The sequence below is a fragment of the Procambarus clarkii genome, chromosome 68 (genome assembly GCF_040958095.1).
Source record: "Procambarus clarkii isolate CNS0578487 chromosome 68, FALCON_Pclarkii_2.0, whole genome shotgun sequence".
NCBI classification, from domain to species: domain Eukaryota; kingdom Metazoa; phylum Arthropoda; class Malacostraca; order Decapoda; family Cambaridae; genus Procambarus; species Procambarus clarkii.
Genome location: NC_091217.1, coordinates 7,118,589 through 7,144,843, shown reverse-complemented (window position 1 = coordinate 7,144,843; position 26,255 = coordinate 7,118,589). Strand labels below are relative to the sequence as shown.

At 45.2% G+C, this 26,255-nt stretch overlaps 1 protein-coding gene across 1 annotated transcript in view; it reads right to left on the bottom strand.

Annotated features, from left to right (window-relative positions):
• Positions 1-26,255, bottom strand: part of Ten-a (tenascin accessory) — a gene marked incomplete in the record, with an annotated part of 418,622 nt that overhangs the window by 38,150 nt on the left and 354,217 nt on the right. The window contains 6 exon segments of the mRNA XM_069310940.1: positions 1-35; positions 316-414; positions 1,319-1,462; positions 4,943-5,091; positions 6,191-6,357; positions 21,676-21,938. The exon segment at positions 1-35 is cut by the window's left edge and continues 131 nt beyond it. Coding sequence (XP_069167041.1) covers positions 1-35; positions 316-414; positions 1,319-1,462; positions 4,943-5,091; positions 6,191-6,357; positions 21,676-21,938 — 857 coding nt within the window.

Below are 26,255 nucleotides of genomic sequence, written 5' to 3'. Positions count from 1 at the left end.
CCCACGGAGACCAGCGCCGTGGCCTCCCCGTATACCTGTTGGCCAGCAACGGCACGGAAGGGAGGATGAGGAGAGGGGGGGGGGAGAAGAAACAGATACGTTAAACATATAAACAAGCCCCTTTCCCCTCTTTCCCCTCCCAGGTACAAACAACAACCATGTTTTCCTCTCTTCCCCTCACCCTCTCCCATGCTCACCATCAATGAGAACTCATCAAAAGCGACGTATTTGACAGATCTATATGTAACTATGACGAGGTGAAGAGCCCCGCAGGTGTATATATATATATAACATGAAGGGTATATATAACCTCACCTTTTGCTTGTACACGTTTCTCTTGTTCCAGGTGAAGGTGTAGGTGATGTTGGGGTCCGCCTCGAACACCTTCTCGAACACGGAACCTTCCAGCGTCACCTGGAAGACAACGCCCAACGTCCTCATCACCCCCAACAAGCTCACGCAACACAGAAACAAAGAACACAGCTGGACAAATCGATTTCTGATCAATTGCAACACAGTACAGTGCTCCACGCGGCTCACAGCAACACCGGTCGGTGTATTGATCAGAAAAAAAATCATGTTTTGATCCGATATAAATCATTATCAATCAGTGTACAATTAATTGAGCAAATGTATATCCCAAGTATTAAATATTTACAAGAAAATATATTATTTACAACTCCCTGGAAGGGACACCAGCTCCCTGAAAGGGACACCAGCTCCCTGAAAGGGACACCAGCTCCCTGAAAGGGACACCAGCTCCCTGAAAGGGACACCAGCTCCCTGAAAGGGACATCAGCTCCCTGAAAGGGACACCAGCTCCCTGAAAGGGACACCAGTTCCCTGAAAGGGACACCAGCTCCCTGAAAGGGACACCAGCTCCCTGAAAGGGACACCAGCTCCCTGAAAGGGACACCAGCTCCCTGAAGGGGTACACCAGCTCCCTGAAGGGGGATACCAGCTCCCTGAATAGGGGACACCAGCTCCCTGAAGGGGGGGACACCAGCTCCCTGAAGGGGGGACACCAGCTCCCTGAAGGGGGGGACACCAGCTCCAGCTCCCTGAAGGGGGGGACACCAGCTCCCTGAAGGGGGGACACCAGCTCCCTGAAGGGGGGGACACCAGCTCCCTGAAGGGGGGGACACCAGCTCCCTGAAAGGGACACCAGCTCCCTGAAAGGGACACCAGCTCCCTGAAGGGGGGGACACCAGCTCCCTGAAGGGGGGACACCAGCTCCCTGAGGGGGGGACACCAGCTCCCTGAAGGGGGGACACCAGCTCCCTGAAGGGGGTACACCAGCTCCCTGAGGGGAACGTACCTTAAGATGCACCATAGAGAGGGATGCTGGGACCACCATCGGCGTCAGCTGCAGCAGGAGCGTGGACAAGTAGCCCGCGACGCTACTGGAATGGTACACCAGGTGAAGGTCGCTGCCAGGTACACGTAGCGACTCCTGTACCACCTGTACCGTGGAGGGAGAGACGTGGGGGAGAGGTGAGTAGTGAGAGAGAGAGACGAGGGGAAGGAGAGGAGGGGAAGGAAACATGAACAATACTCTATGATCACCAGTGAGAAATTTTCCCCCTCTAGAGCTTACAGACAAATCCGTCCAGTAACACGGCGCCACTATCGCTATAACTCTCACCCTAACACTTAACTCTCACCCAAACACTTAACTCTCACCCAAACACTTAACTCTCACCCACACACTTAACTCTCACCCAAACGCTTAACTCTCACCCAAACGCTTAACTCTCACCAAAACACTTAACTCTCACCAAAACACTTAACTCTCACCCTAACTCAGCGTAAAATGATTATTGCTGACCATGGCCTTTACGAACCTCTTAATAACCCCCCCCCCCCTCCGCCCCCCCCCCCCAAAAAAAAAATTACAATAAATATGCATCAATTTCACAATAACAACACACACATACACCGTTTTCTATACGCATCGTCACGGGGACTTTTATTAAATAATCCAACAGAGGAATAAGGATGTCGCGGAGAGCTGGTATATACATGAGCCTCCTCCCCCCCAAACGTCAACAGGTCGATACCAACACCATAACACCGTCTGGAGTGTGAGTGTGAGTGTGTGTGTGTGTGTGTGTGTGTGTGTGTGTGTGTGTGTGTGTGTGTGTGTGTGTGTGTGTGTGTGTGTGTGTGTGTGTGTGTGTGTGTGTGTAAGCAGAGGCGGCAGCTGAATACCTGTTAATGGGATAAACGACCCGACGGCCCTCGAGGCAAAGCACTAGGTCGACCGTAGAGAGAGCACTTCGAGGAGGAGGAGGAGGAAGAGAGGGCGCCAAGTGCAGAGGGATGGGGGGGGGGGGCGGGCGTGAAGAGGAACCATGAGAGGGGTGAGGGGGGGGGGAAGAAGGGGGGATACTGGCAGGGGTGTATGGAGAGGGGGAGCCGAGTGAAGGGAAATGAAGAAGAAGAGTGAGAGAGAGAGAGAGAGAGAGAGAGAGAGAGAGAGAGAGAGAGAGAGAGAGAGAGAGAGAGAGAGAGAGAGAGAGAGAGAGAGAGAGAGAGAGAGAGAGAGAGAGAGAGAGAGAGATAAAGACATTAATAAAGACACTCTGAGAACACAGCAAGCGACCAGGGGGGGTGTAAGATAACCAGAGGAGCCGCGGAACAAGGAATGGAGAGAGAGAGTTGCTACAGAGATAAGGCCACCAAAAGCGATAAATGGGGAAGAGACCTGGATAAAATGAGGTACATGCTGGATAAAACGAAAAGGGGGTACATGCCCGAGGGCTGTGAAAACACCTGCCACGGGAAAACCTGCCAGGGGAACACCTGTCAGGGGGACACCTGCTCCCCTGGCAAGCATGTGTTTGCTTGCCGTGTTTCTATTCCAGGGAGCATGGAAAGTCATGCTCCGAGAAACGCACACACTTCAGCCCTCCACCAAAAACCCAAATAAAAAGCTTCAAATCCCTGTAAAAACGAGACATGGAAAAAAAAAATCAGACATTTAAAATTTCAAGAAACAAAAGTTGTTTTTGAATAAAATGTCACTGGTATATAAAAAATAAAATAAAACGAAAATACAGTGTTTGGGTCCGAAAATGCAATATATAAATACAATATACAGGCAGAGTATGACTCGGATGGAGTGATCTGAGGGAGAAATAGCAGACAGTCAAAGACTTGGCACCAAGATCACACAAATATATTCGAATATTAATATTAGTGCAGCTTCCGTTCCTACACGGAACCAACCTTTGGGGGGCTACGTGGGGGGTGGGGATGGGGGGGGTGAGGACCACTGGGACTAAATCCCCCCCCCTGGCGAGGGGGTGCTGGGGCTATACATGCTACCTGGCTTCCAGTGCCTACCGGAAAAATTCTTACCTAGCCCCCGATAGTCCCTCCCAGATCTACCGGGTCTGGGAGGCTATCGGCGAAACCTCAGGGGAGGTTTGGAGGTTTCAACCTCAGGGCAAACCTCGTTCAAAGCTCAAGGAGGAACGAGATCTCCCAGGTCGTGGAGACGGCCACTCTCCACTGACCCGCGCTTCACCGACGATAATGCACCCCTAGGCAGTCAGCCAGTCACCCACGGCCATTCACCCACGCCCACACTGGCCACTCACCCACGCCCACACTGGCCACTCACCCACGCCCACACTGGCCACTCACCCACGCCCACACTGGGCAGCCACCCACGCCCACTCCGAGCCAGCGTAGTGAGGCCAATTCACAAGTGTCGAGGTGGCAGCTTTCAGCAGAAGGAATACGAAAAGTCACAACATTTTTTTCCCTGTCCACCATTCAAGCAAGTTGCTGGGCCTTATGTTCCGGCCACCAGGAACAAGTTCCTTCTCTGCTGGGTTGCAGGGGGGCTCAGGCTTCCCCCCATCGCCTGTCCGCCTGCCTGTCTGTCTACCCCTGGTGTCTGTCTGTCTGTCACTCTCTCACACACTCTCCCAGCATACACCAGCCAGTATAACGAGAGTGACGCACACCTGAGGACGGGGCGTCACAGGTGGTGCTCGGACCAATTAGCAGATGACGCGCACATAGAAGCACTCTGGAAGAGCTTGAGAGAGAGAGAGAGAGAGAGAGAGAGAGAGAGAGAGAGAGAGAGAGAGAGAGAGAGAGAGAGAGAGAGAGAGAGAGAGAGAGAGAGAGAGAGAGAGAGAGAGAGAGAAACGGAGAGAGACAGAGAAAGAGACAGAGAGAGAAACAGAGAGAGGTGGTGGTGGTGGTAAGATAAAAAGTGTACAGGGGAAGGTGGAGAGAGAGAGAGAGAGAGAGAGAGAGAGAGAGAGAGAGAGAGAGAGAGAGAGAGAGAGAGAGAGAGAGAGAGAGAGAGAGAGAGAGAAAGAGAGAGAGTAAGAGGACACACGAGGATAAAGCACAATATATATAATAAAGAACCAACACTGGCAGAGTATCCCCTGGAGGAGAGAGAGAGAGAGAGAGAGAGAGAGAGAGAGAGAGAGAGAGAGAGAGAGAGAGAGAGAGAGAGAGACAGTGAGAGAGAGAGAGATAGAGCAGGCGGACCGCCCCATCTCTCCCAGACGCAACACATCGCCCACCAACCACACAAAACAGAAAAAGAACTCCCGACAGAGGAAGAGACATTATCTGGACACAAAGAAAATAGGAACAAAGAACGCTTATATGATATACCGTCAGAGTTGTTCATTAGGCGATGTTTACTTTAAAAAAAAAATGCTAATCAAAGCGGGATTCACACAAACGTAGAATGAAATAAATATTGGAAGAGAAGCACATAATAGCAAACAAAACAGTGAATGAATTTTATTTAAGAAAAGGCAGAAAAGAACCAAATTACACGCACCAAAAAAGCAAAAATATACAGGCAAAAAATGTACACATTTTTATCATCAAGTCTGTGGTGGTCAAGCCACAAGGAGGAGCACAGAGGTCGAAGTGAACAGGTGTGGGAGGTGTGGAGACTCACCTGCGTCTCTGTGAAGACCACAGGCAGGTGTGGGGCTCCACCGACGGTGTGGGGGAGGTAGGTGGAGACGACCTGTGGACCCATCACACTGTGGTCGTGCTCCAAACATGGCTCCCCCCACCCCACGCCGCCCCCGCTGCTCCCCTCTCCTGAAACACAAGCACAACGTCAGCTGGAAGAGGCGGGGGAGGAAGGGGAAGAGAGGGGAAGGAAGGGGAAGACGGGGGAAGAGAGAGAAGGGGGGGGGGAGCTGGCCACATAAACGTGGCCAATCCTCTGGTTTGTTCATTAAAAAAACTAAAAACATACATATAGTGCATTTTACTGCTATTTAGAAAATGCATTGATGTACTAATCCAAGTGATTGTAATGCGTGTTCTTCCTCCACTTTGTAGTCCACTTGGATACTATTCTAGATATTTGTGATGTCGTGGAGGGTTATTAAGCTTCCATTAACAGTGTTTTGGTCAAGTGGCAAGTGAATGTTTGTCCTAACTAAAGATTAGTCTCAGGTGGAACATTATGTTTTGAAACCCCAGGCTTTATAATTTACTGTTATAGAGAATGTGTTCTATAAATTATAGATTCTATAAATCTATAAATAAAATTCTATAAATTCATCTTTATCTTTGTATAGTAGAGCATATTTCCTAATAATTGTAAAAAACAATAAATCTTCAATTTGCAAACAAATTAAGGATTTTTTTTAAATGTTAATCTCTTTTAATATAATAATAAATCTGAATATTAAAAAAATGTATAATTTGAATAATTGCAATGATCAAATTTGCAAAACCTGTTGTTCTGTGCATTGTTAAAATGTCACAGAACCAGATGAAGATTAATGGGCATCTGTGTATAAAGAATGTTTTCATATTTCCAGGCACAACAATTTTCAGCAATAATAATTCTAAGGGCGTAATTACCTTTTGTAAATACTTTCCAAAGATTTGTATTCAATTACAAAGCAAAAAATTGTTTTTTTGAGTTGTCAGAATTTTTTCAAATGTAACTCAAAATATAGATTTTGACACGTACTGCTTCAGGGGGTCACCCTTGACACCTTCCACTCCAAGGGGTTGCCCTTGACACCTACCGCTCTAGGGAGGGTCGTCCTTGACACCTACCGCTCTAGGGGGGTAGCCCATGACACCTACTACTGTAGGGGGTCACCATTGACACCTACCGCTCTAGGGGGTCATCCTTGACACCTACCGCTCTACGAGGAGGGTCGTCCTTGACACCTACCAGTAGTGTGGTCCTCCTGAGGCTCCTGGCCCTTGAGTCTCATGACGATGGGGTCGAGGACGACGATCTGGTTCCATGGCACTGGCACCGTCACCGTCAGGGGCTCGAACGGCGCCCGCTGGAACTGCAGGGTCACCGCTCCCCCTCCGTTCACCAGCACGTCGAACCTGGTATGGGAACCGGTACAAGGGTGAGTGTCTGGGGGTGACTAGAGTGGCGTGTCGAGGGAGACTCTGGGGGACGCTGAGGTGTGGTAAGTTTGACGACTTTTGGCAGTATTTTTGGGGGTAAGCTCGACTTTTGGGGGTATTTTTGGGGGTAAGCTCGACTTTTGGGGGTATTTTTGGGGGTAAGCTCGACTTTTGGGTGTAGTTTTGGGGGTAAACTCAACTTTTAGGTTCAACCTAACCTAACCAAGGTCAAAAGACGACCTCAAGTTCACCCAGGGTCAAAAAAGGTTAAACATTTGGTTATACTTTTAAGCAAACGTTGACTGAAGAACTTTTAGTTAAAAACTCAAGTTACAAACGGCTGTAACAAGGGTCTGGCAATTTGATACAGGCCACTTGATATTCAAGAGGTGGAATTAAACTTAATGTGGTAGTTAAGTTAATGGTACAGACAGTTACGAGAAGGAAGAAAAATTACATTTAAATAATCGAGTGTTACACACATGCGCGCGCGCGCGCGCGCGCACACACACACACACACACACACACACACACACACACACACACACACACACACACACACACACACACACACACACACACACACACACACACACACACACGCACGCAAAAGAGGTCACCATCCTCGCACTACACAACCCCAAGTATATACGGCCGATCCCTCAAAGCACCTTCATCAATTACATCTTACATGACCTCAGAAATTGACATTTATTTCCTTAAAACTATACAGAATTATCATTATCTATACCCACAAAATAGAACATCTGTCTCTTTGTGTGTCCGAAGCAGGAAGCCAGACGTCTGAGGTCACCTCCGCCTAACCTTGCCACCTTTAACGTAAGGAGCACGTGAATCATTTGCGCTACTCAGAGTCGGCCCAAATGCCAGCATTTGCGAAATACTGGCAGCTATATAGCGCCCTCTGCGATTTTTCTGAAGTCTCTCGCCGTTTACCTGTGCCTGATTTTCATTGTTTACTGCAAAACAATGAACATGAAGTCATTCAGATTACAGTAGTCCAGTTACAGGAGAGAGAGAGAGAGAGAGAGAGAGAGAGAGAGAGAGAGAGAGAGAGAGAGAGAGAGAGAGAGAGAGAGAGAGAGAGAGAGAGAGAGAGAGAGAGAGAGAGAGAGAGAGCATTCGAACAAGTGGGATAGAAGACGATTCGCATCCCACCTGAGACGATTGTTTTCACAAACATTAATCTAGATAATAAATATACGAAGACAAACAATATATAAATAATATATTCATATAAACTACAAAATTGAATGAAAGCATCAACACAAAAGTAATTAATAAAAACCAAACCTATACACACAAATATTAACCAACAAGTCGGCATCATGTTGTTGCTTTTTTAATTAGTCAGGTGTGTTCATTAGCACAGGTAACATGAGCAGTGGTGAGTGTGCGTACTCACCTAGTGGTACTCATCAAGTTGTGCTTGCAGGGGGGTTGAGCTCTGGTGGCTCTTTGGTCCCGCCTCTCAACCGTCAATCAACTGGTGTACAGGGGCCAGATTCACGAAAGCACTTACGCAAGCACTTACGAACCTATACATCTTTTCTCAATCTTTGGCGGCTTTGTTTCTAATTATTAAACAGTTGATGAGCTCCGAAGCACCAGGAGGCTGTTTATAACAATAACAACAGTTGAATGGGAAGTTTTCATGCTTGTAAACTGTTTAATAAATGTAACCAAAGCCGTCAAAGATTGAGGAAAGATGTACACGTTCGTAAGTACTTGCGTAAGTGCTTTCGTGAATCTGGCCCCAGGTTCCTGAGCCTACTGGGCTCTATCATACTGGGCTCCTGATGGATGGGCTTAGCCACTGCCTGAGTGCTTCCACTCGTGTAGAACTGTTTCTGTCCTAAGTGACATAAGATATTATGTCACTTTGGACAATATATTACTGTCCAGAGGTTTACTATGTAACATGTTACGTCCTTTAACGTTCCAGGGAATATTTGATCAAACCAGACAGTGTAATGGTCATGGTTTTCTTCAGCACAGTGGAAACATTGGGCTCACACATGGCATTATTCTGTCTGTAGCCAGTCTTCCTCATTTCCTAGCGGACTGACTGGTATGGAATATTATTATTACGATTTTCTATGGTAAATGTAGAAGCCAAAAACTTTAGGTTTCAATTTTGCCTTGTCTGCTTTCTGGTAAACTGAGTGTCCCATTTTCTGTGTTCATGGGAGACGTGAGAATGGGAGAGAAGTCTTCACTCTCATTCATAGCTGGTAACTCCTTTTGTTTTACAACTTTGTGTGTCTATAAAACAATGTTTAATAGTTACTTGTGTCATACTTAAATAGCTTTTTTATGATCTTAGCTGTAAACATATATTAGCTCCTTCTGGTGATTTTGGCCGGTCTTTAGCTTTGCCCAGATTGTGTCCAAAATCTTCGAAGATTTTGGTCAAATCTTCGTAAAAAGATTTGTCGATGTTAGCCTTTTATTTCACTGTTCCGCCATTTCAGGACTAGTGATTTTATAAGGACCAGGAGAGTTTTCGGACACTGTACTGCTGAATGCAGGCGATGAGTCACAATAACGTGGCTGAAGTATGTTGACCAGACCACACACTAGAAGGTGAAGGGACGACGACGTTTCGGTCCGTCCTGGACTATTCTCGAGTCGATTGTCTGTACTGCTGAACGCTCGTCCAGGCCTCATTTGCCTCATTTTCTAGTGTGATCTCATTAAAGTTTAACGATAATATTTACTGTCGCATTTGTGTCAAATTCGTTATTTTTCATAATACAATATTTCCTCCAAACTGACATTTGTGCATCATTCCATCTTTATACTGAATGAAATATGACGACGATCACTTGAGCCGAACTCTTGCCAACATGTTCGTCAATTTTTAAATCCTCATTTGTAGTTAAATTTGATGAAGGATATTCGAGTCCCGAGTTGAATTCTTACTCATTTAAACAGCGCACTTTCCGATATATTTGTTTATAAACTTTCTCCATAGCTGGTATATATATATATTGGATCTGAATCCCAGTTCGGTGTTGGTAGACTGAAGTCTCCGATAATTACTGAACTATATGTGATGCGCAGATAGGCAATTTGATACGTTCAGAGGTACCGTGTACCTGCTACCCTGAGATGACTGTACCTACTACCCTAAGATAAGGGTGAAAGATAACCCTAAGATATCCCTAAGATAAGGGATATAAGACCCTAAGATAACCCTAAGATAAGGGTATAAGATAGCACTAAGATAACAATAAGGGTATATATAAGATAATCCTAGTCTATGGTCAGACCAAGAGCTGGGATATGAGGCCAGACTGAAAATAGGACAAACCTGCTACAGTGTTAAAAAATCAGGATGATGGAATTAATCGCCAAACATATTAACTTCGCCAGACTCTCGTTATAATGAAACAAAGAACAAATTTCTGAATAATGACCTGAGGCGAGAAGGGTACCAGAGTGGCAGGACCAAAGATATACAGCCATGAATGGCTTGGCCAAGTCCACGAGTCCTCATCAGTTCGGACTCGGAGGGAAGAACCCTACATGATCACATTAAACACCGACAAGGTAACAAGTCCAACGTGTTAACACAAGACACCAGACATATCAGAATCACAACGACATCAATAAAGATGCAGCAAAGCATCTTAAGACCCCACACCTGTAGTGTAGCTTCTGCCATCTCACTACAGGAAAAGAAAGCTGGTGGAGCAGAATATATCGCAGAGAGTATATAGCAATCATTCTGTTTTTTTTTTTAAACATGAGAACGATTCAAGGAATGAGAATCAAACGCCTCCTTAAACGCAAGCAGACACACACACACAAAGAGTGCTGGGAAGACGGGACACCACGAGCGTAGCTCTCATCCTGTAACTACACTTAGGTAATTACACTTAGGTAATTACACACACACACACACACACACACACACACACACACACACACACACACACACACACACACACACACACACACACACACACACACACACACACACACGCACACGCCACTCTCACGTAACTCAGATGCACCCAGGTACTCCCAGGTACGCCCAGGTACGCCCAGGTACGCCCAGGAAGACACCAAGAGGGAGGCAGTGACCTGAACTGACTCGCAGCATGTTCCTACATCTCCCAGTAGAGGCCAGGTTGCAAACAAGAGAGAAACAATCGCTGGAAATCAGGAGCACTGTAAAAAAACAAACAATTAACCAATCAAGGAAGACTGAGCCATTACCTGCGGCTCTCCTCTTGTGAGGGCACTGCTGGGAGTGAACCAGCAGACCCGTCTGCTGGTTCGAGGGGTCTGAGGGAGACGATGGCCACATTATATCCCCCTTAGACTCTTCTGCAAACTTGATATATTACCAGGAAACTGTATTGCGACAAGGTAAGTGTAGGAAAAGAGCAGATGTCTGCGAATCTGCACGTTGGAACAACAGCAGCAGCAGCGGCATCAGCAGACACAGACTCAATCAACATGGCAGAAATGATTGGGGAAGATAATACGTAGGAGTAAAGATTCGTCTTGGAGACAATTCTTAAGAACCACCACTGAAGACGTGATATTAACGTTGTCAATGCGCCAGGCTCGGTGGGTAAGCAACTAGGGTTCGAACGTATCCGGTTAGGTAAAAAAAAAAAAAAAGATCTAGGTTAAGAAGATGGCAAATCGAGAGAATTGACTTGTTCATTTGAAGCAGCTGAGACTAGTTCAGCTGCTTCAAATGAACAAGCCAATTCTCTCGATTTGCCATCTTCTTAACCTAGATCTATTTTTTTTGCGTCTTGGTACAAGAGACAGGATGAACAAGCCAGAGTTTTCGTGCTGGGGAAATCTAAGATGTAATACTAGATAGAGTGCGCTATGTAAAATATTCTTCAGTAAGAAAATATTTGTTCTCTTATAGGATACATTTGTTCACTCACAGGATGAGTGAAAGGGGCCAATACCGTCTCTATGGCGGTGTACCCACTCACAGGATGAGTTGCGCTGCCCAATACTGTCACTATGGCGGTATACCCACTCACAGGATGAGTGGCGCTGCCCAATACTGTCACTATGGCGGTGTGTCCACTCACAGGATGAGTGGCGCTGCCCAATACTGTCACTATGGCGGTGTGTCCACTCACAGGATGAGTGGCGCTGCCCAATACTGTCACTATGGCGGTGTGTCCACTCACAGAATGAGTGGCGCTGATGTGCTTTACACTACTCTAAGTCAGGTGTGTGCCAGAGCCTTCACGTGGCGTGCTGACTGTGCTTCACGTGTACTAAGAGATCACAGTACAATACGAGCTAACCTAGAAATGTTCACTGAGGGAATGATCTTGCGAACAGCGCCGCTAGCTTGTGCCTGTTAATGGCTGAGCGTCCGGTGTTGTGGCTGCCGCCTTAAGGTTGTCCAAGAAGATGGGCCAAATCCACCTAGAGCTGGACAAGACTAGAGATGAGCCTTCTTGCACGGCTCTCTACCTTCTCCAGAACTCAGATAAATGATGTTGGATAGGTCATGCGTAGTATGTTTTCCAATCCCTACTTTCTCTTCCTCCTCTCTCTCTCTCTCTCTCTCTCTCTCTCTCTCTCTCTCTCTCTCTCTCTCTCTCTCTCTCTCTCTCTCTCTCTCTCTCTCTCGTACTCTCTCTCTCTCTCTCTCTCGTACTCTCTCATAAACAAGGTTACGACTTATTTCTGTTTTGAAAACTGTTTTCAAGTTAAATTTACCATATTCAGAATGATTGATATATGTCAAAAACTTTATCCAAATCTGTTTCTTCGAAAGATATGATTTATTCAGGTCACCAGCAGGTCTCTTCTCTCTCTCTCTCTCTCTCTCTCTCTCTCTCTCTCTCTCTCTCTCTCTCTCTCTCTCTCTCTCTCTCTCTCTCTCTCTCTCTCTCTCTCTCTCTAAATGAAGTTTATACGGAATAAGCTAAACGTTATTTTAGAAAAGATAATGTTTTATCTTTCAAGCAGATTAAATCGTGTGTTTTTCTTCTAGTAAGTGCGCGCACAGGAACGCACGCACACACACACACACACGCGCGCGCACACATCAGAAATGAGTACATCAGAGTGAGGAGGGAAGCAGAGAGACAGTTTGAAAATGACATCGCGAGTAAAGCAAGACCCAACCAAAGCTGCTCCACAGCCATATCAGGAGGAAAACAGCAGTGAAGGAACAAGTGATGAAGCTGCGGAAAGGGGAGAACAGATACACAGAGAATGACAAGGAGGTGTGTGAAGAACTCAACAAGAGATTCCAGGAGGTCTTCACAATAGAACAAGGAGAAGCCCCTGCACTAAATGAGGAGGCGGCAACCTTGGAAACCTTGGAGGAATTTGACCTCACCAGTGATGAGGTCAAAAGGTGTCTGCTGGAGCTAGATGTGACAAAGGCTGTTGGGCCTGATAGAATCTCACCATGGATACTAAAGGAAGGTGCAGAAGCACTAAGTGTGCCACTCTCTATGGTGTATAACAGGTCACTGGAAACAGGAGACTTACCAGAAAGTTGGAAGACAGCTAACGTGGTCCCAATATACAAAAAGGGTGACAGGCAAGAGGCACTGAATTACAGGCCAGTTTCCTTAACTTGTATACCATGCAAGGTGCTGGAGAAGATCGTGAGGAAAAGGCTCGTAGAGCATCTGGAGGGAAATAACTTTGTAACGCACCACCAACATGGGTTCAGAGATGGTAAATCGTGCCTCACAGGGTTAATAGAATTTTATGACCAGGCAACGAAAATTAGGCAGGAAAGAGAAGGGTGGGCCGACTGCATTTTCCTGGATTGCCAAAAAGCCTTCGACACAGTACCCCATAAAAGGCTGTTAAAAAAGTTGGAGCAACAGGCAGGAGTAAAAGGGAAGGTGCTCCAGTGGATAAGGGAGTACTTAAGCAACAGGAAACAGCGAGTAACGGTGAGGGGGAAGACATCAGAGTGGCGAGATGTCACCAGCGGAGTCCCACAGGGCTCAGTACTTGGACCCATCCTGTTTCTAATATATGTGAACGATCTTCCAGAGGGTATAGACTCATTCCTCTCGATGTTTGCTGATGATGCAAAAATTATGAGAAGAATCAAGACGGATGAAGATAGGCAGAGACTACAGGATGACCTGGATAAACTGGAGGAATGGTCTAGAAAATGGCTGCTGAAGTTCAACTCTGGAAAGTGTAAGGTGATGAAATTAGGCGAAGGGAGCAGGAGGCTGAACACAAGGTATCATCTGGGAGGGGAAATCCTGCAAGAATCAAATAGAGAGAAGGATCTGGGGGTTGATATCACACCGAACCTGTCCCCAGAGGCCCACATCAAAAGAATATCATCAGCGGCATATGCTAGACTGGCCAACATAAGAACTGCCTTCAGAAACTTGTGTAAGGAATCTTTCAGAACCCTGTATACCACTTATGTAAGACCAATCCTGGAGTATGCAGCTCCAGCCTGGAGTCCATACCTAGTTAAACACAAGACAAAGTTAGAGAAGATTCAGCGGTATGCCACCAGGCTCGTCCCGGAACTGAGAGGATTGAGCTACGAGGAAAGGCTAAAGGAGCTGAACCTCACATCCCTGGAAAACAGAAGAGTAAGGGGAGACATGATAACCACCTACAAAATTCTCAGGGGAATTGACAGGGTGGACAAAGACAAACTCTTCAGCACGGGTGGGACACGAACAAGGGGACACAGGTGGAAACTTAGTACCCAGATGAGCCACAGAGACGTTAGAAAGAATTTTTTCAGTGTCAGAGTAGTTAATAAATGGAATGCACTAGGAAGTGATGTGGTGGAGGCTGACTCCATACACAGTTTCAAATGTAGGTATGATAGAGCCCAGTAGGCTCAGGAATCTGTACACCAGTTGATTGACAGTTGAGAGGCGGGACCAAAGAGCCAAAGCTCAACCCCCGCAAGCACAATTAGGTGAGTACAATTAGGTGAGTACACACTCACACACACACACACACACACACACACACACACACACACACACACACACACACACACACACACACACACACACACACACTCATTCATTAGAATGAGTAGATAAGGACAGGCTATTTAACACAAGGGGCACACGCACAAGGGGACACAAGTGGAAACTGAGCGCCCAAATGAGCCACAGAGATATTAGATAGAACTTTTTTAGTGTCAGAGTGGTTGAGCAAATGGAATGCATTAGGAAGTGATGTGGTGGAGGCTGACTCCATACACAGTTTCAAATGTTGATATGATAGAGCCCAATAGGCTCAGGAATCTGTACACCGGTTGATTGACGGTTGAGAAACGGGACCAAAGAGCCAGAGCTCAATCCCCGCAAGCACAACTAAGTGAGTACACACACACACACACACCTAACAATGGCACATGTCAATAGCATTCCATTAACCTAGAAGATTTAAGACTATTAAAACATCCTACCAGCTCTCAACACCACATTAAAAAAAAAAAAAGTGCACTGGAGGCCCCAACAAACTTCATGTTTCGTATTGCTGGATTAGCTTAAACGCCACGCTCAGAAAAACTGAAAATTAATGAGCCTAACCTAAGTTGTCGAATCAGTCCCAGGCCTAACATAGGTACATACACGTGTATGTACATAGGTACATACGCGTGTATGTACATAGGTACATACACGTGTATGTACATAGGTACATACGCGTGTATGTACATAGGTACATACGCGTGTATGCACATAGGTACATACGCGTGTATGCACATAGGTACATACGCGTGTATGCACATAGGTACATACGCGTGTATGCACATAGGTACATACGCGTGTATGTACATAGGTACATACGCGTGTATGCACATAGGTACATACGCGTGTATGCACATAGGTACATACGCGTGTATGTACATAGGTACATACGCGTGTATGCACATAGGTACATACGCGTGTATGCACATAGGTACATACGCGTGTATGTACATAGGTACATACGCGTGTATGTACATAGTTACACACACGTGCTGTACCCGGACTTGGAACTTTTTTAAGTTTGGTTCTCGAACTTTTTTGAGTGTGGCAACTCTTACATGATTAACAGCAGAAAACGGGAACATCGTTGTGTTCCAACAGTCCTTATTTGTACATTCGACCAAACAGTTACTCTAATTACTGTTTTAACCGTTACTCTAATTACTGTTTAACCATTCCTATAATTACTGTTTTAACAGTAACTATTATGTAAGAACTGTTACTGTACTATACTGTTAAGTACTGTACTATATTATTTAAGTGCTGTTTTAACCGTTCCTATAATTACTCTTTTAACCGTTACTCTAATTACTGTTTTAACCGTTCATATAATTACTGTTTTAACCGTTACTCTAATTACTGTTTTAACCGTTACTATAATTACTGTTTTAACCGTTACTATAATTACTGTTTTAACCGTTCCTATCAATACCGTTTTAACAGTCACTATAATTACTGTTTTTTTTACGAGGATGGGTTGGTGTAATGGGTCAATAGGCAGGGAGAGATCCCCTGAACTGTTGACCACCAATATCCCTAACTTGCAACACCAGTGAGGCACTCAGACACACACTCAAGTTAATGGACGAAAGTTAAAGTTCGTTCCTAAACGCTGATATCACTAGACTGTTGAGAAGTTCTGGCTGACAGCCTCAGATAGGCTTATCGGAGGTGACGTTGACTGAACAGGTAAGGGTTAGAGTGGTTAGAATGGTCTAAACTTGTGGTTAGAGTGGTTAGAATGGTCTAAACTTGTGGTTAGAGTGGTCTAAACTTGTGGTTAGAGTGGTTAGAATGGTCTAAACCTGTGGTTAGAATGGTCTAAACTTGTGGTTAGAGTGGTTAGAATGGTCTAAACTTGTGGTTAGAATGGTCTAAACTTGTGGTTAGAGTGGTTAGAATGGTCTAAACCTGTGGTTAGAATGGTCTAAACTTGTGGTTAGAATGGTCTAAACTTGTGGTTAGAGTGGTTAGAATGGTCTAAACTTGTGGTTAGAATGGTCTAAACTTGTGGTTAGAGTGGTTAGAATGGTCTAAACCTGTGGTTAGAATGGTCTAAACTTGTGGTTAGAATGGTCTAAACTTGTGGTTAGAGTGGTTAGAATGGTCTAAACTTGTGGTTAGAATGGTCTAAACTTGTGGTTAGAGTGGTTAGAATGGTCTAAACTTGTGGTTAGAATGGTCTAAACTTGTGGTTAGAATGGTTTTTTAGTCATGGACAATCTATGGTCTCCTTGAATTATAGATTTCAACTCGAGATTAAAGAAAACGAGGTCATGTATATGTCTGTCTTCGTTCGACCCCATTATTCCCCCCTTTCCCCATTTCAACTGCCCCTTCCCTTCATCCATCCCCCCCCCCTGAGAATAGGGGTGGATAGTTAGAGGGGGGGAAGGGGGTCATCTGAGGCTCCCCCCACACCTCTGCCCCATCTCCCTTCCGTATTTATGTGTACAGAACCTGTCCCAATTCTCCCCCTCTGCCCCCCCCCCCCCTCCCAATCCCTTCTCCGTTCCATCTCCCTTGTTTAACTATTCTCCTCCTACCATTTCTCTGCCTCCTCTTCCCTCCCCCATCTCCCCCTCCCCCTCCTTGCCGCACAACACCGTACATTAGACGGCCGTGTTCCACCAAAGGGGGGGGGAGGGGGGGGGGAAAGAACGACAACAAGAAGGGGGATTTCCTTAGTGCGGAGGCTGGGTATACTGACCTAGTATACGGAGGGGTATACTGACCTGTCGTGTGTTGGTTTATGTGTTGTGGTAGTGTTGTACCGTAATGTGTTGTGATGTGTTGCGTTCTTTGATGTGATGTGATGTGTTCACCGCCACCACAAGAGAGAACACGGCTGAACACGTCTACTCTCGTCTCGAACACGTCAACGCTTGGCGGCCGAACACGTCCACTCAATATATAAACAACATTTATACTTGCTGTTTGCACCGCTCTCAGCAAGGGGGAAAAAAAACAGATAAAACTAAAAGTTCCCCCTCTTGGAAAACAAAAAAAAAGGTTGTGTGTGTTTGGCGGCCATCTTGTGAGTCAATGGCCGGTGGGTTAATAAAGGGAAAACACATCCCGTGTTTCCCCCGCCCCGAGGGGACAAACGACCCGCGCATTTAGGGAATTTCCCCTGAATGCACTTTCCCGGTTTGGAACAATTTCCCCGCATTTGTTTACCTTTTTACTTCCTCAGTGTTTTACCGCCAGATATATTTCCCGCCCTTTTTTTTGAGGCTTAAAAACCATTTTTCATCCCTGATTCAGACTTTTTTTTGGGGATCATGAAGCAGGGAAAAATATTATTTTTTCCTCGCGAGCGAGACGGAACGACTCGAGACGAATTGGTATGAAAAAGAGCGATAGAATGAGAGGCGCGCTAAAACTTCGTCTGTTTTACGACCTCTTTAGCAACCAACTTCGCTAAAAACAATAATACATTAAAAGCCTCGTTAGTAACCAAGAATTGTGGTCAGATGCTGTTGTTGTTGTTACTGCTGCTGTTCTCCTGTTGTGTTGCGGCTATTACTGCTGTTGTTCTGTTGTTACTGCTTCTATTACTGTTGATTTTTAGCTCCAGGTACTGTTGTTGGTCAGCTCCTGTTACTGCTGTTGTTCTGTTCCTTTTACTGATGTTATTGTTGTTCTGCTCCAGTTACTGTTGTTCTGCTCCTGTTACTGCTGTTGTTCTGTTCTTTTACTGCTGTTGTTCTGCTCCTGTTAATGTTTATTTTCTGCTCCTGTTACTACTGATTTTGTCCCTGTTAACGCAATTGTTCTGTTCTGGTAGTGCTGCTGTTCTGTTGTTTTGACGCACACACACAACTGCCACACACCTGCACGCACACCCACACGCGGGAACACACACACACACACATCATTCAGCTCCTGAACCTCCCATACAGACAGCCTCGTCCCGTTGTCAGGGAGACCCGCGAGAGTAATTAATTACTTTAAATTCATTCCTCATTAACAGTGCCAGAAATGGCATAAATAATCACCAATTATAAGGAAATATGTTTTTAATCTATTATAATTATCAAATGAGAATGGGGGGGGGGAATTCTTATCTAAGATTAATTGAATTAACCAGGCAGGGAGAGTTGTGCAGGCGTTGGGACGAGGGCGCGGTGGTGCCACATCTCATTATTTCCCATCCTATTACTAATTATTAGTAAACATATTTCGCATCCAACAACATTTCTCAGTGAATGGAGACACACTAGCCATCCCTGATATTAAGGATATAGGATCGTTAATCGTATTTGAATAGACTGTGAATGGGTTTAATAGAATGTGAAGAGGTTACGAAATTGGCGGGAAAGGAAGGCGGGCTCGTGGCAGCGCCAAGCGGACAGCTTCCGGGGCGGACTATGGCTCATCGAATTTACCTAAGGGCCAGCATTTCTCTAGTGGCTACGACAGGGACAGAAAACCGAAAGCCGAAAAGTTTGTCAAAGGTCTTTTTCCCCCCAACCCCATTTTCCTCATGATTGTTTGCAGGTAGATTTTGAATTGTCTTGGCCTTTACGGCTTCAGCGGGTAGGCGGTTTCGTGGGTTTATAATTTTATTGGTGAAAAACCATCTCCTGTTACCCGCCCTACAGTGTGGCTTGTTGACGTACAGGTAAGACTCCGCCAGTTTGGTCGCTCTCAACCCGTCATTCTAATAGAACGTCGCATTTTGACGTATACTCTACCCAAGGCCAAAAATCGACGTGCTTGGAAATGGTAGCGGCTCTCAAAGTTGACATACTGTCCTATTTAAGATTTAGGGATCCTCTGGTAGGTCAGGATAAGGGCACTTTAGTACGACAATTTCTTGACGTTGGGAAGCCTTAGGACGGACTGCAGAGCGAGCACTCTATTCTATCAACATCACGCATGATGAGTACGCATGATGCGTATACCCATGATGAGTATACGCATGATGAGTATACGCATGATGAGTATACGCATGATGTTGCCCATACTTCTGGTTATCACCCATGTTGAGTCAGGCTGTGCAGGCGGCCAGCTCACGTGTACAACACTCAGGATGTAGAGGTTAGTCTTCCTGGTGTATGTTGGTGAACCCGGGTATATATATATATTTACTGTTGTGAAGTATCGGAAGTGAGTCGGTAGCATGCACCAGCGATGTAGTTACCGGGAGGTAGTTAGGGTCCACCGAGGTTGCCAACAACTGGTAGTTGAGAGGTTGTTTAAACACCTGCTGGAATCTGTCACACACACACACACACACACACACACACACACACACACACACACACACACACACACATGTTACACGCAACCACGCAACACATCCTGTGTGTGTGTGTGTGTGTGTGTGTTCTGAGTGCTGGATGTCGAGTACTCATCAATTTGTGATTAATTGATCAGTGATTTGTGTTAAATTGATCACTTGTCCTACACCCAATTAACAAAACCAATTGGTTTTTGTTAATTGGGTGTAGGCCAAGTGCGGGAGAGTAGTTAACACACGATGCAGTATACAGTATACAGAGTGTGTGTGTGTGTGTGTGTGTGTGTGTGTGTGTACTCATCTAGTTGTGCTCACCTAGTTGTGCTTGCGGGGGTTGAGCTCTGGCTCTTTGGTCCCGCCTCTCAACCGTCAATCAACTGGTGTACAGATTCCTGAGAGCCTGTGTGTGTGTGTGTGTGTGTGTGTGTGTGTGTGTGTGTGTGTGTGTGTGTGTGTGTGTGTGTGTGTGTGTGTGTGTGTGTGTGTGTGTGTGAAGACACATCAGGTCATCGTGTGTGTGTGTGTAATTTGAGAGACACATAATACAAAAATGACACATAGAAATAGTATCAATGAATTTAGGTTTGCAGGCGATGAGTCACAATAACGTGGCTGAAGTATGTTGACCAGACCACACACACTAGAAGGTGAAGGGACGACGACGTTTCGGTCCGTCCTGGACCATTCTCAAGTCGATTGGACCACAATCGACTTAAGAATGGTATAGGACGGACCGAAACGGCGTCGTCCCTTCACCTTCTAGTGTGTGGTCTGGTCAACAATTTAGGTTTCCTCAGCAGGTATTGTTTCCTTTAGTCCTCCTTATACATGTTAAAGTTTCTGTACTATTAAGGACAATTGAAAAAAAAAATGTGAAGGTCTTAGGGCTAATACTGAAGACACTAGTTAAAAAAACCGGTGTTGATCCTTATATACCCGCTAGGAATAATATCCTTATGGACGTCCAAGGTCACCACTATCGTTGAACAAGTTGTATAGCGGCAAGGACAAAATATAAATTAGACAGACCTCCTTTTGTTGGGTGGCAAGTTATATATAAGGTTTACAGGACAAGTTATATATAAGGTTTACAGGACAAGTTATATATAAGGTTTACAGGACAAGTTATATATAAGGTTTACAGGACAAGTTATATATAAGGTTTACAGGACAAGTTATATATAAGGTTTACAGGACAAGTTATATATAAGGTTTACAGGACAAGTTATATATAAGGTTTACAGGACAAGTTATATATAAGGTTTACAGGACAAGTTATATATAAGGTTTACAGGACAAGTTATATATAAGGTTTACAGGACAAGTTATATATAAGGTTTACAGGACAAGTTATATATAAGGTTTACAGGACAAGTTATATATAAGGTTTACAGGACAAGTTATATATAAGGTTTAAAGGACAAGTTATATATAAGGTTTACAGGACAAGTTATATATAAGGTTTACAGGACAAGTTATATATAAGGTTTACAGGACAAGTTATATATAAGGTTTAAAGGACAAGTTATATATAAGGTTTACAGGACAAGTTATATATAAGGTTTACAGGACAAGTTATATATAAGGTTTACAGGACAAGTTATATATAAGGTTTACAGGACAAGTTATATATAAGGTTTACAGGACAAGTTATATATAAGGTTTACAGGACAAGTTATATATAAGGTTTACAGGACAAGTTATATATAAGGTTTAAAGGACAAGTTATATATAAGGTTTACAGGACAAGTTATATATAAGGTTTACAGGACAAGTTATATATAAGGTTTACAGGACAAGTTATATATAAGGTTTACAGGACAAGTTATATATAAGGTTTACAGGACAAGTTATATATAAGGTTTACAGGACAAGTTATATATAAGGTTTACAGGTACATAGAGCAGCACCTCACCGGTAGGTCCTGCTAACTACAGGTCGGCAGCCTCTCAAAGGGGAAGGAAAGACGTTGAAGAATCCACCATTGACTCAGGTACACGCACAAACACTCATCATAAAACAGCAGAGGTGTATACGTACCATCCTCCCTTCCTGGTGGCGGTGAGGCCGAATCTGGACTCCTTGTCGACGCTCGTCCTGACCCCGACGATGCCCTGGCCTTGAGGCGTCACCACTCGACCTCTGATGACAGCTACCCGCCTGTATACACACACACCCGCGGTGGTGGTGGCGGTGAAGGGGGGAGGGGGTAGAGAGACAGTTAGATAATGGGGGGTCAAGGGGCGCAGGACCCCCTTACGCGGCTCAGGGAACCGGTTAAGAGGAAAAAGGGATGATTTAAACTAGCAGGGAGAGGAGGGGGGGTGGAGAAAAAAGGGGGGGGGGTGTCTCCTGGTTAGTTAAGGACTTCAAAGGGTAAAGATTGACTTGACTGATGATGGAGACCCTTTGTATTATGAGCAGTATGGGTTTACAGTTATTTCAACTATATTGATATTATTGGGTTATTCTGAAGGTGGGAGAGAGAGAGAGAGAGAGAGGGAGAGAGAGAGGGAGAGGGGGTGTCAACTCCTGGGTATATACATCCACAATGTATAGCTCATTATCAACAACAATCATCTCATGCTACAGCCTAATCAAACCCAAGGAACGTGAGCAGTATTGTACTTGAATGCATTATGATTCAAAGTAATCATATTAAAAATGGACCATGCATGGGGTAAATGCATAAATATTGTATAAAAGTGCAGAATCTTAGTTTCTTGTGCAAATCCATTGCAGTCCCGAGATGAATCAGGAAAGAGAAGAGAGAGAGAGAGACAGACAGACAGAAACAGTTAAGAAGAGCATAATTAAAAAAGAAAAAAAACAGATATAGCAATGAGACGAAGAAGTATACAAAAGTCTGGTAGGGGGGGGGGGGCGCGGGAGGAGAGAGAAAGAGAGAGAGAGAAAAAAAAATTTGATTAAACAAAAAAGACAAACAACTGCGCGTGGATGTCATAGAATCACAGTAGAGTCAATCGGGTCTGTTCCGAGGTTGGGTTGGGGGGGGTATTGGGGGATAGAACACTTTGTCTACTAGTGCTCCTGCGTCCGCATCGCCTCGCACGGCTCTGACCTCGACTTTTGTTACAGCATACATGGCACTCTTTTGTTTTTGTTTTTAAACCCAGTGGGTTAATGATGATGATGATGATGAGTATGATGACTTTAGGATCAACACTGCCAATGTCTGCAGTCACATAAGTCAAGGTCAAAGTGTTGAGAATGGGACATTTGGATTAAAAAAAAAAACATTACAAAAAGTTTGTTGTTTGGCTACATATCTAAGCTACAATGCATGGAATTGGGAAATGTCCTGTATCAGAAGCCACCTGTATCAAAACATTATAATACAAGAGCTGAAATATATCATTATTATCAATCATCATCATTCTGGAAGAGCATATATCCGATAAGGCACAAGAAAATTTGTTTTTGTTCTTTTTTTTTTGAAAGTTGTCTTTCATTATACTTCTCAAAGGTGGTTTAAATAACCAGGAATACAAGAGAAAAGTTCAACTCTAGACCCGGACACAGCCGGCTTGGCCGTCCCTGGCCAATAGCATTGCCGGCTACACTGAGGCCAGCTAGGACCGCTGCTGTCAAGCCTCGACTAGCACCATGGCGACATCTGGCGACAGGGCAAGGGGGAGGCGCCCCCCCACGCGAGTCTGTTACCTTCAGGGCACAGCCGGCTGTGACCCCGTGAGAGGGCACAGCCGGTTATGACCCAGGGGCCAGGCGGGGGGCCCCCATCTCCAGACCTCACCTGTTGCTAGTGTTCGCTTGACAGTACCGAGCCCACGTGTTCGGCGACCCTGTGTTCGGGTGTAGAGTCGGGCGATGTGGCCAGGTCAGCCGCCTCCTGTCTCGTCTGTCTCCCGTCGCCAGGTGCTCCAGCTCGGACATGGCCAATGTCAGTCCGGACACGGCCACAACCAGCTCTGCAATGGCCCTAGCAAGCTTGGACATGGCCCCCCTAGTTAACGCGGACCATGGCTCCCAGCTAACTCGGACAAAGCCCTAGCTAACTTGAACCCTAGCCATAACTAGCTAGGTCATGGCCATAGCTTGAACATGGGGCCCAAGCCAATGCGGCCACGGCCCTAGACAACTAGGATATGGCCCTATTCGGACCGGACATAAAACCTCCCCCAGCTCGAACATTGGGTGGTATGGCTCTTCGACCACATCCCCCTACCCACATTTTAACCCACCACCCAGATACCCACACACCCCCACACACACAGCTGCCAACACCACCCCTCCACCGAACACCCACACCACCACCACACGTTCGAGCCGGGGGAAGAGTCCTGGGGAGAGAGATAGAGAGAGACAGAGAGAGAGAGAGACACATACACACAGCTTGTGGTGGTGGGGGAGGACACAGTGGCCAGCCTCGACACCCCGTCTCAGGGTGACCGGCCAGCAAGCTTCAGTCACTATATTTTAGCCGTTCTACGTAAGAACAACACAGAGAGAGATATCTAGTGACACACACATACATATTTGACACTGGTGGCCTGGGGACGTGACACAGGATGGGGGGAGGGGTGTAGGGGGGAGGGGGAAGGAGGGGGGTGTCATGACACAAGAGGGGGGGGGGAGAGGGGGGCATACACATGCAGAGGAGGGGGCTGGGGGGGGGAGGGTCGGCACACGGACACAAAGACGAGGACAACAAGCAAAAGCCGGGATGATGAGGGAAGTGAAGTAGTTAATAATAATAATAATAATAATAATAATAATAATAATAATAATAATAATAATAATAATAATAAATAAAATAATTTTATATATGAAAAAAAACAAATTTTGCTTTCTACTTACAAACAAATCTGCTTTATTTACAGACTTCTGCTTTTTTTTTTTTAGATATGGTCTAAAACGGGGAGAATTTGTGCTTTTCGAGATGTGATCACGTGATATCTGCCGAGGGTGGAGTGGAGCCGTTTGGGCAACGCTAAGCAGCTTCAGTTTGTGCTGTGAAGCTGTGAAGCTCTAGTACAGACAAGTTCATCTGCTTTTAACCCCTTTAGGGTGTTGGCGAAGGACTGCTCTCTGTTAAGCTCTGTCCTACAGAGCCCCGCTTACACACACGGCGTACAGAGCCCCGCTCGCACACACACACGCCGTAGAGAGCTCTGCTCACACACACACAATATAGAGCCCTGCTCACACACACACACACGCCGTAGAGAGCTCTGCTCACACACACACACACACAGTATAGAGCCCCGCTCACACACACACAGTATAAAGCCCTGCTCACACACACACACAGTACAGAGCCCCGCTCACACACACACACACAGTACAGAGCCCCGCTCACACACACACACACAGTACAGAGCTTCGCTCACACACGCTGGGACTCCTACTAATCAGTGATTAACAAACATAAATATAAAAGAAAGATTAGACGTTAGAAGAGCTAGAATAGCTCATCCAGACAACTTATCCCAAATCCTGGTAATCCAACATCCAGAAATCACCCCACATCCTGATAATCATAAATCTTGATAACCTGATAATCCCGGTAATCCCGGAGCCTTGATTTGGGAACAAAACAAGGTTCAACTCACCCGACTCATCCATGTATTCAAGATTCTTCAAAACCACCCACACAAATCCTAATCCTATTTACATACATGAAAAACCTAACTGGAAGCTAAATCCCACAATCCTTCACCCTGAAATCTCAGAACCCACAGTGACCTCTGATTATTTTACAATTATCTAAAAAAAATGTGTAATAATTTGTTACATTGTATCGATGAGACCCCACATATAATTTTGTTCTTAGGATCGTAATGAAAATTTTGAAAATCAAACCTTCCCAATCCCCCCTTCCCCCCCCCCCTTTTTCAGTATATACATTTAGTGATATTAAATGTGCATTGAACCCCTATGGCCTGGTACCGAGTGATGTCCACCATATTCATTATAAAAATTATTTTTTGATTTTATTGTTTTTTTCACTAGTAAGGGGAGCACAGTTGCTAAACTGAAGTGTGCTCAATGAATCACCAGTAAGCCATGGTAAACCCAGATCAACCACGAAATCACCAGCATGCTCTGGTAAACTCAAGATACTAATTAATGTATCAACAATTAGTTGAGACACAATCAGTTAGGTGAGTACACTCAACTTGTAATTAGCTGAGACAGGCTCAGTACAACTTGTAATTAACAATAAACTTGTAATCCATACATTACAAAGGCAGCGAATCGGATCTGAACTCCAAGTGAGCAAGAACATGACTCAGTGAAGAAGATGAAGAAGAAGAAGAAGAAGAAGAAGAAGAAGAAGAAGAAGAAGAAGAAGAAGAAGAAGAAGAAGAAGAAGAAGAAGAAGAGAAGAAGAATTGATAAATGAATGTCAACTCCAAATAAGCGAAATGAGTCAACAAAGTGGTCGGTATCTCGCTAAATCTAAATGCTTTAGTAATTCGAATCTCTCCCAGGCACACCCATTTCTAAACACCCAAATCTCTAACTTCCTCCTCAACCCTACCTCCCACTTTTACTCAAGAAATTCCACCCTTTTCTCTCTGCCTCCCTCGTAACTCAAGACACCCTTTTCAGCTCCTTCAAAACCCCCCAGGTCC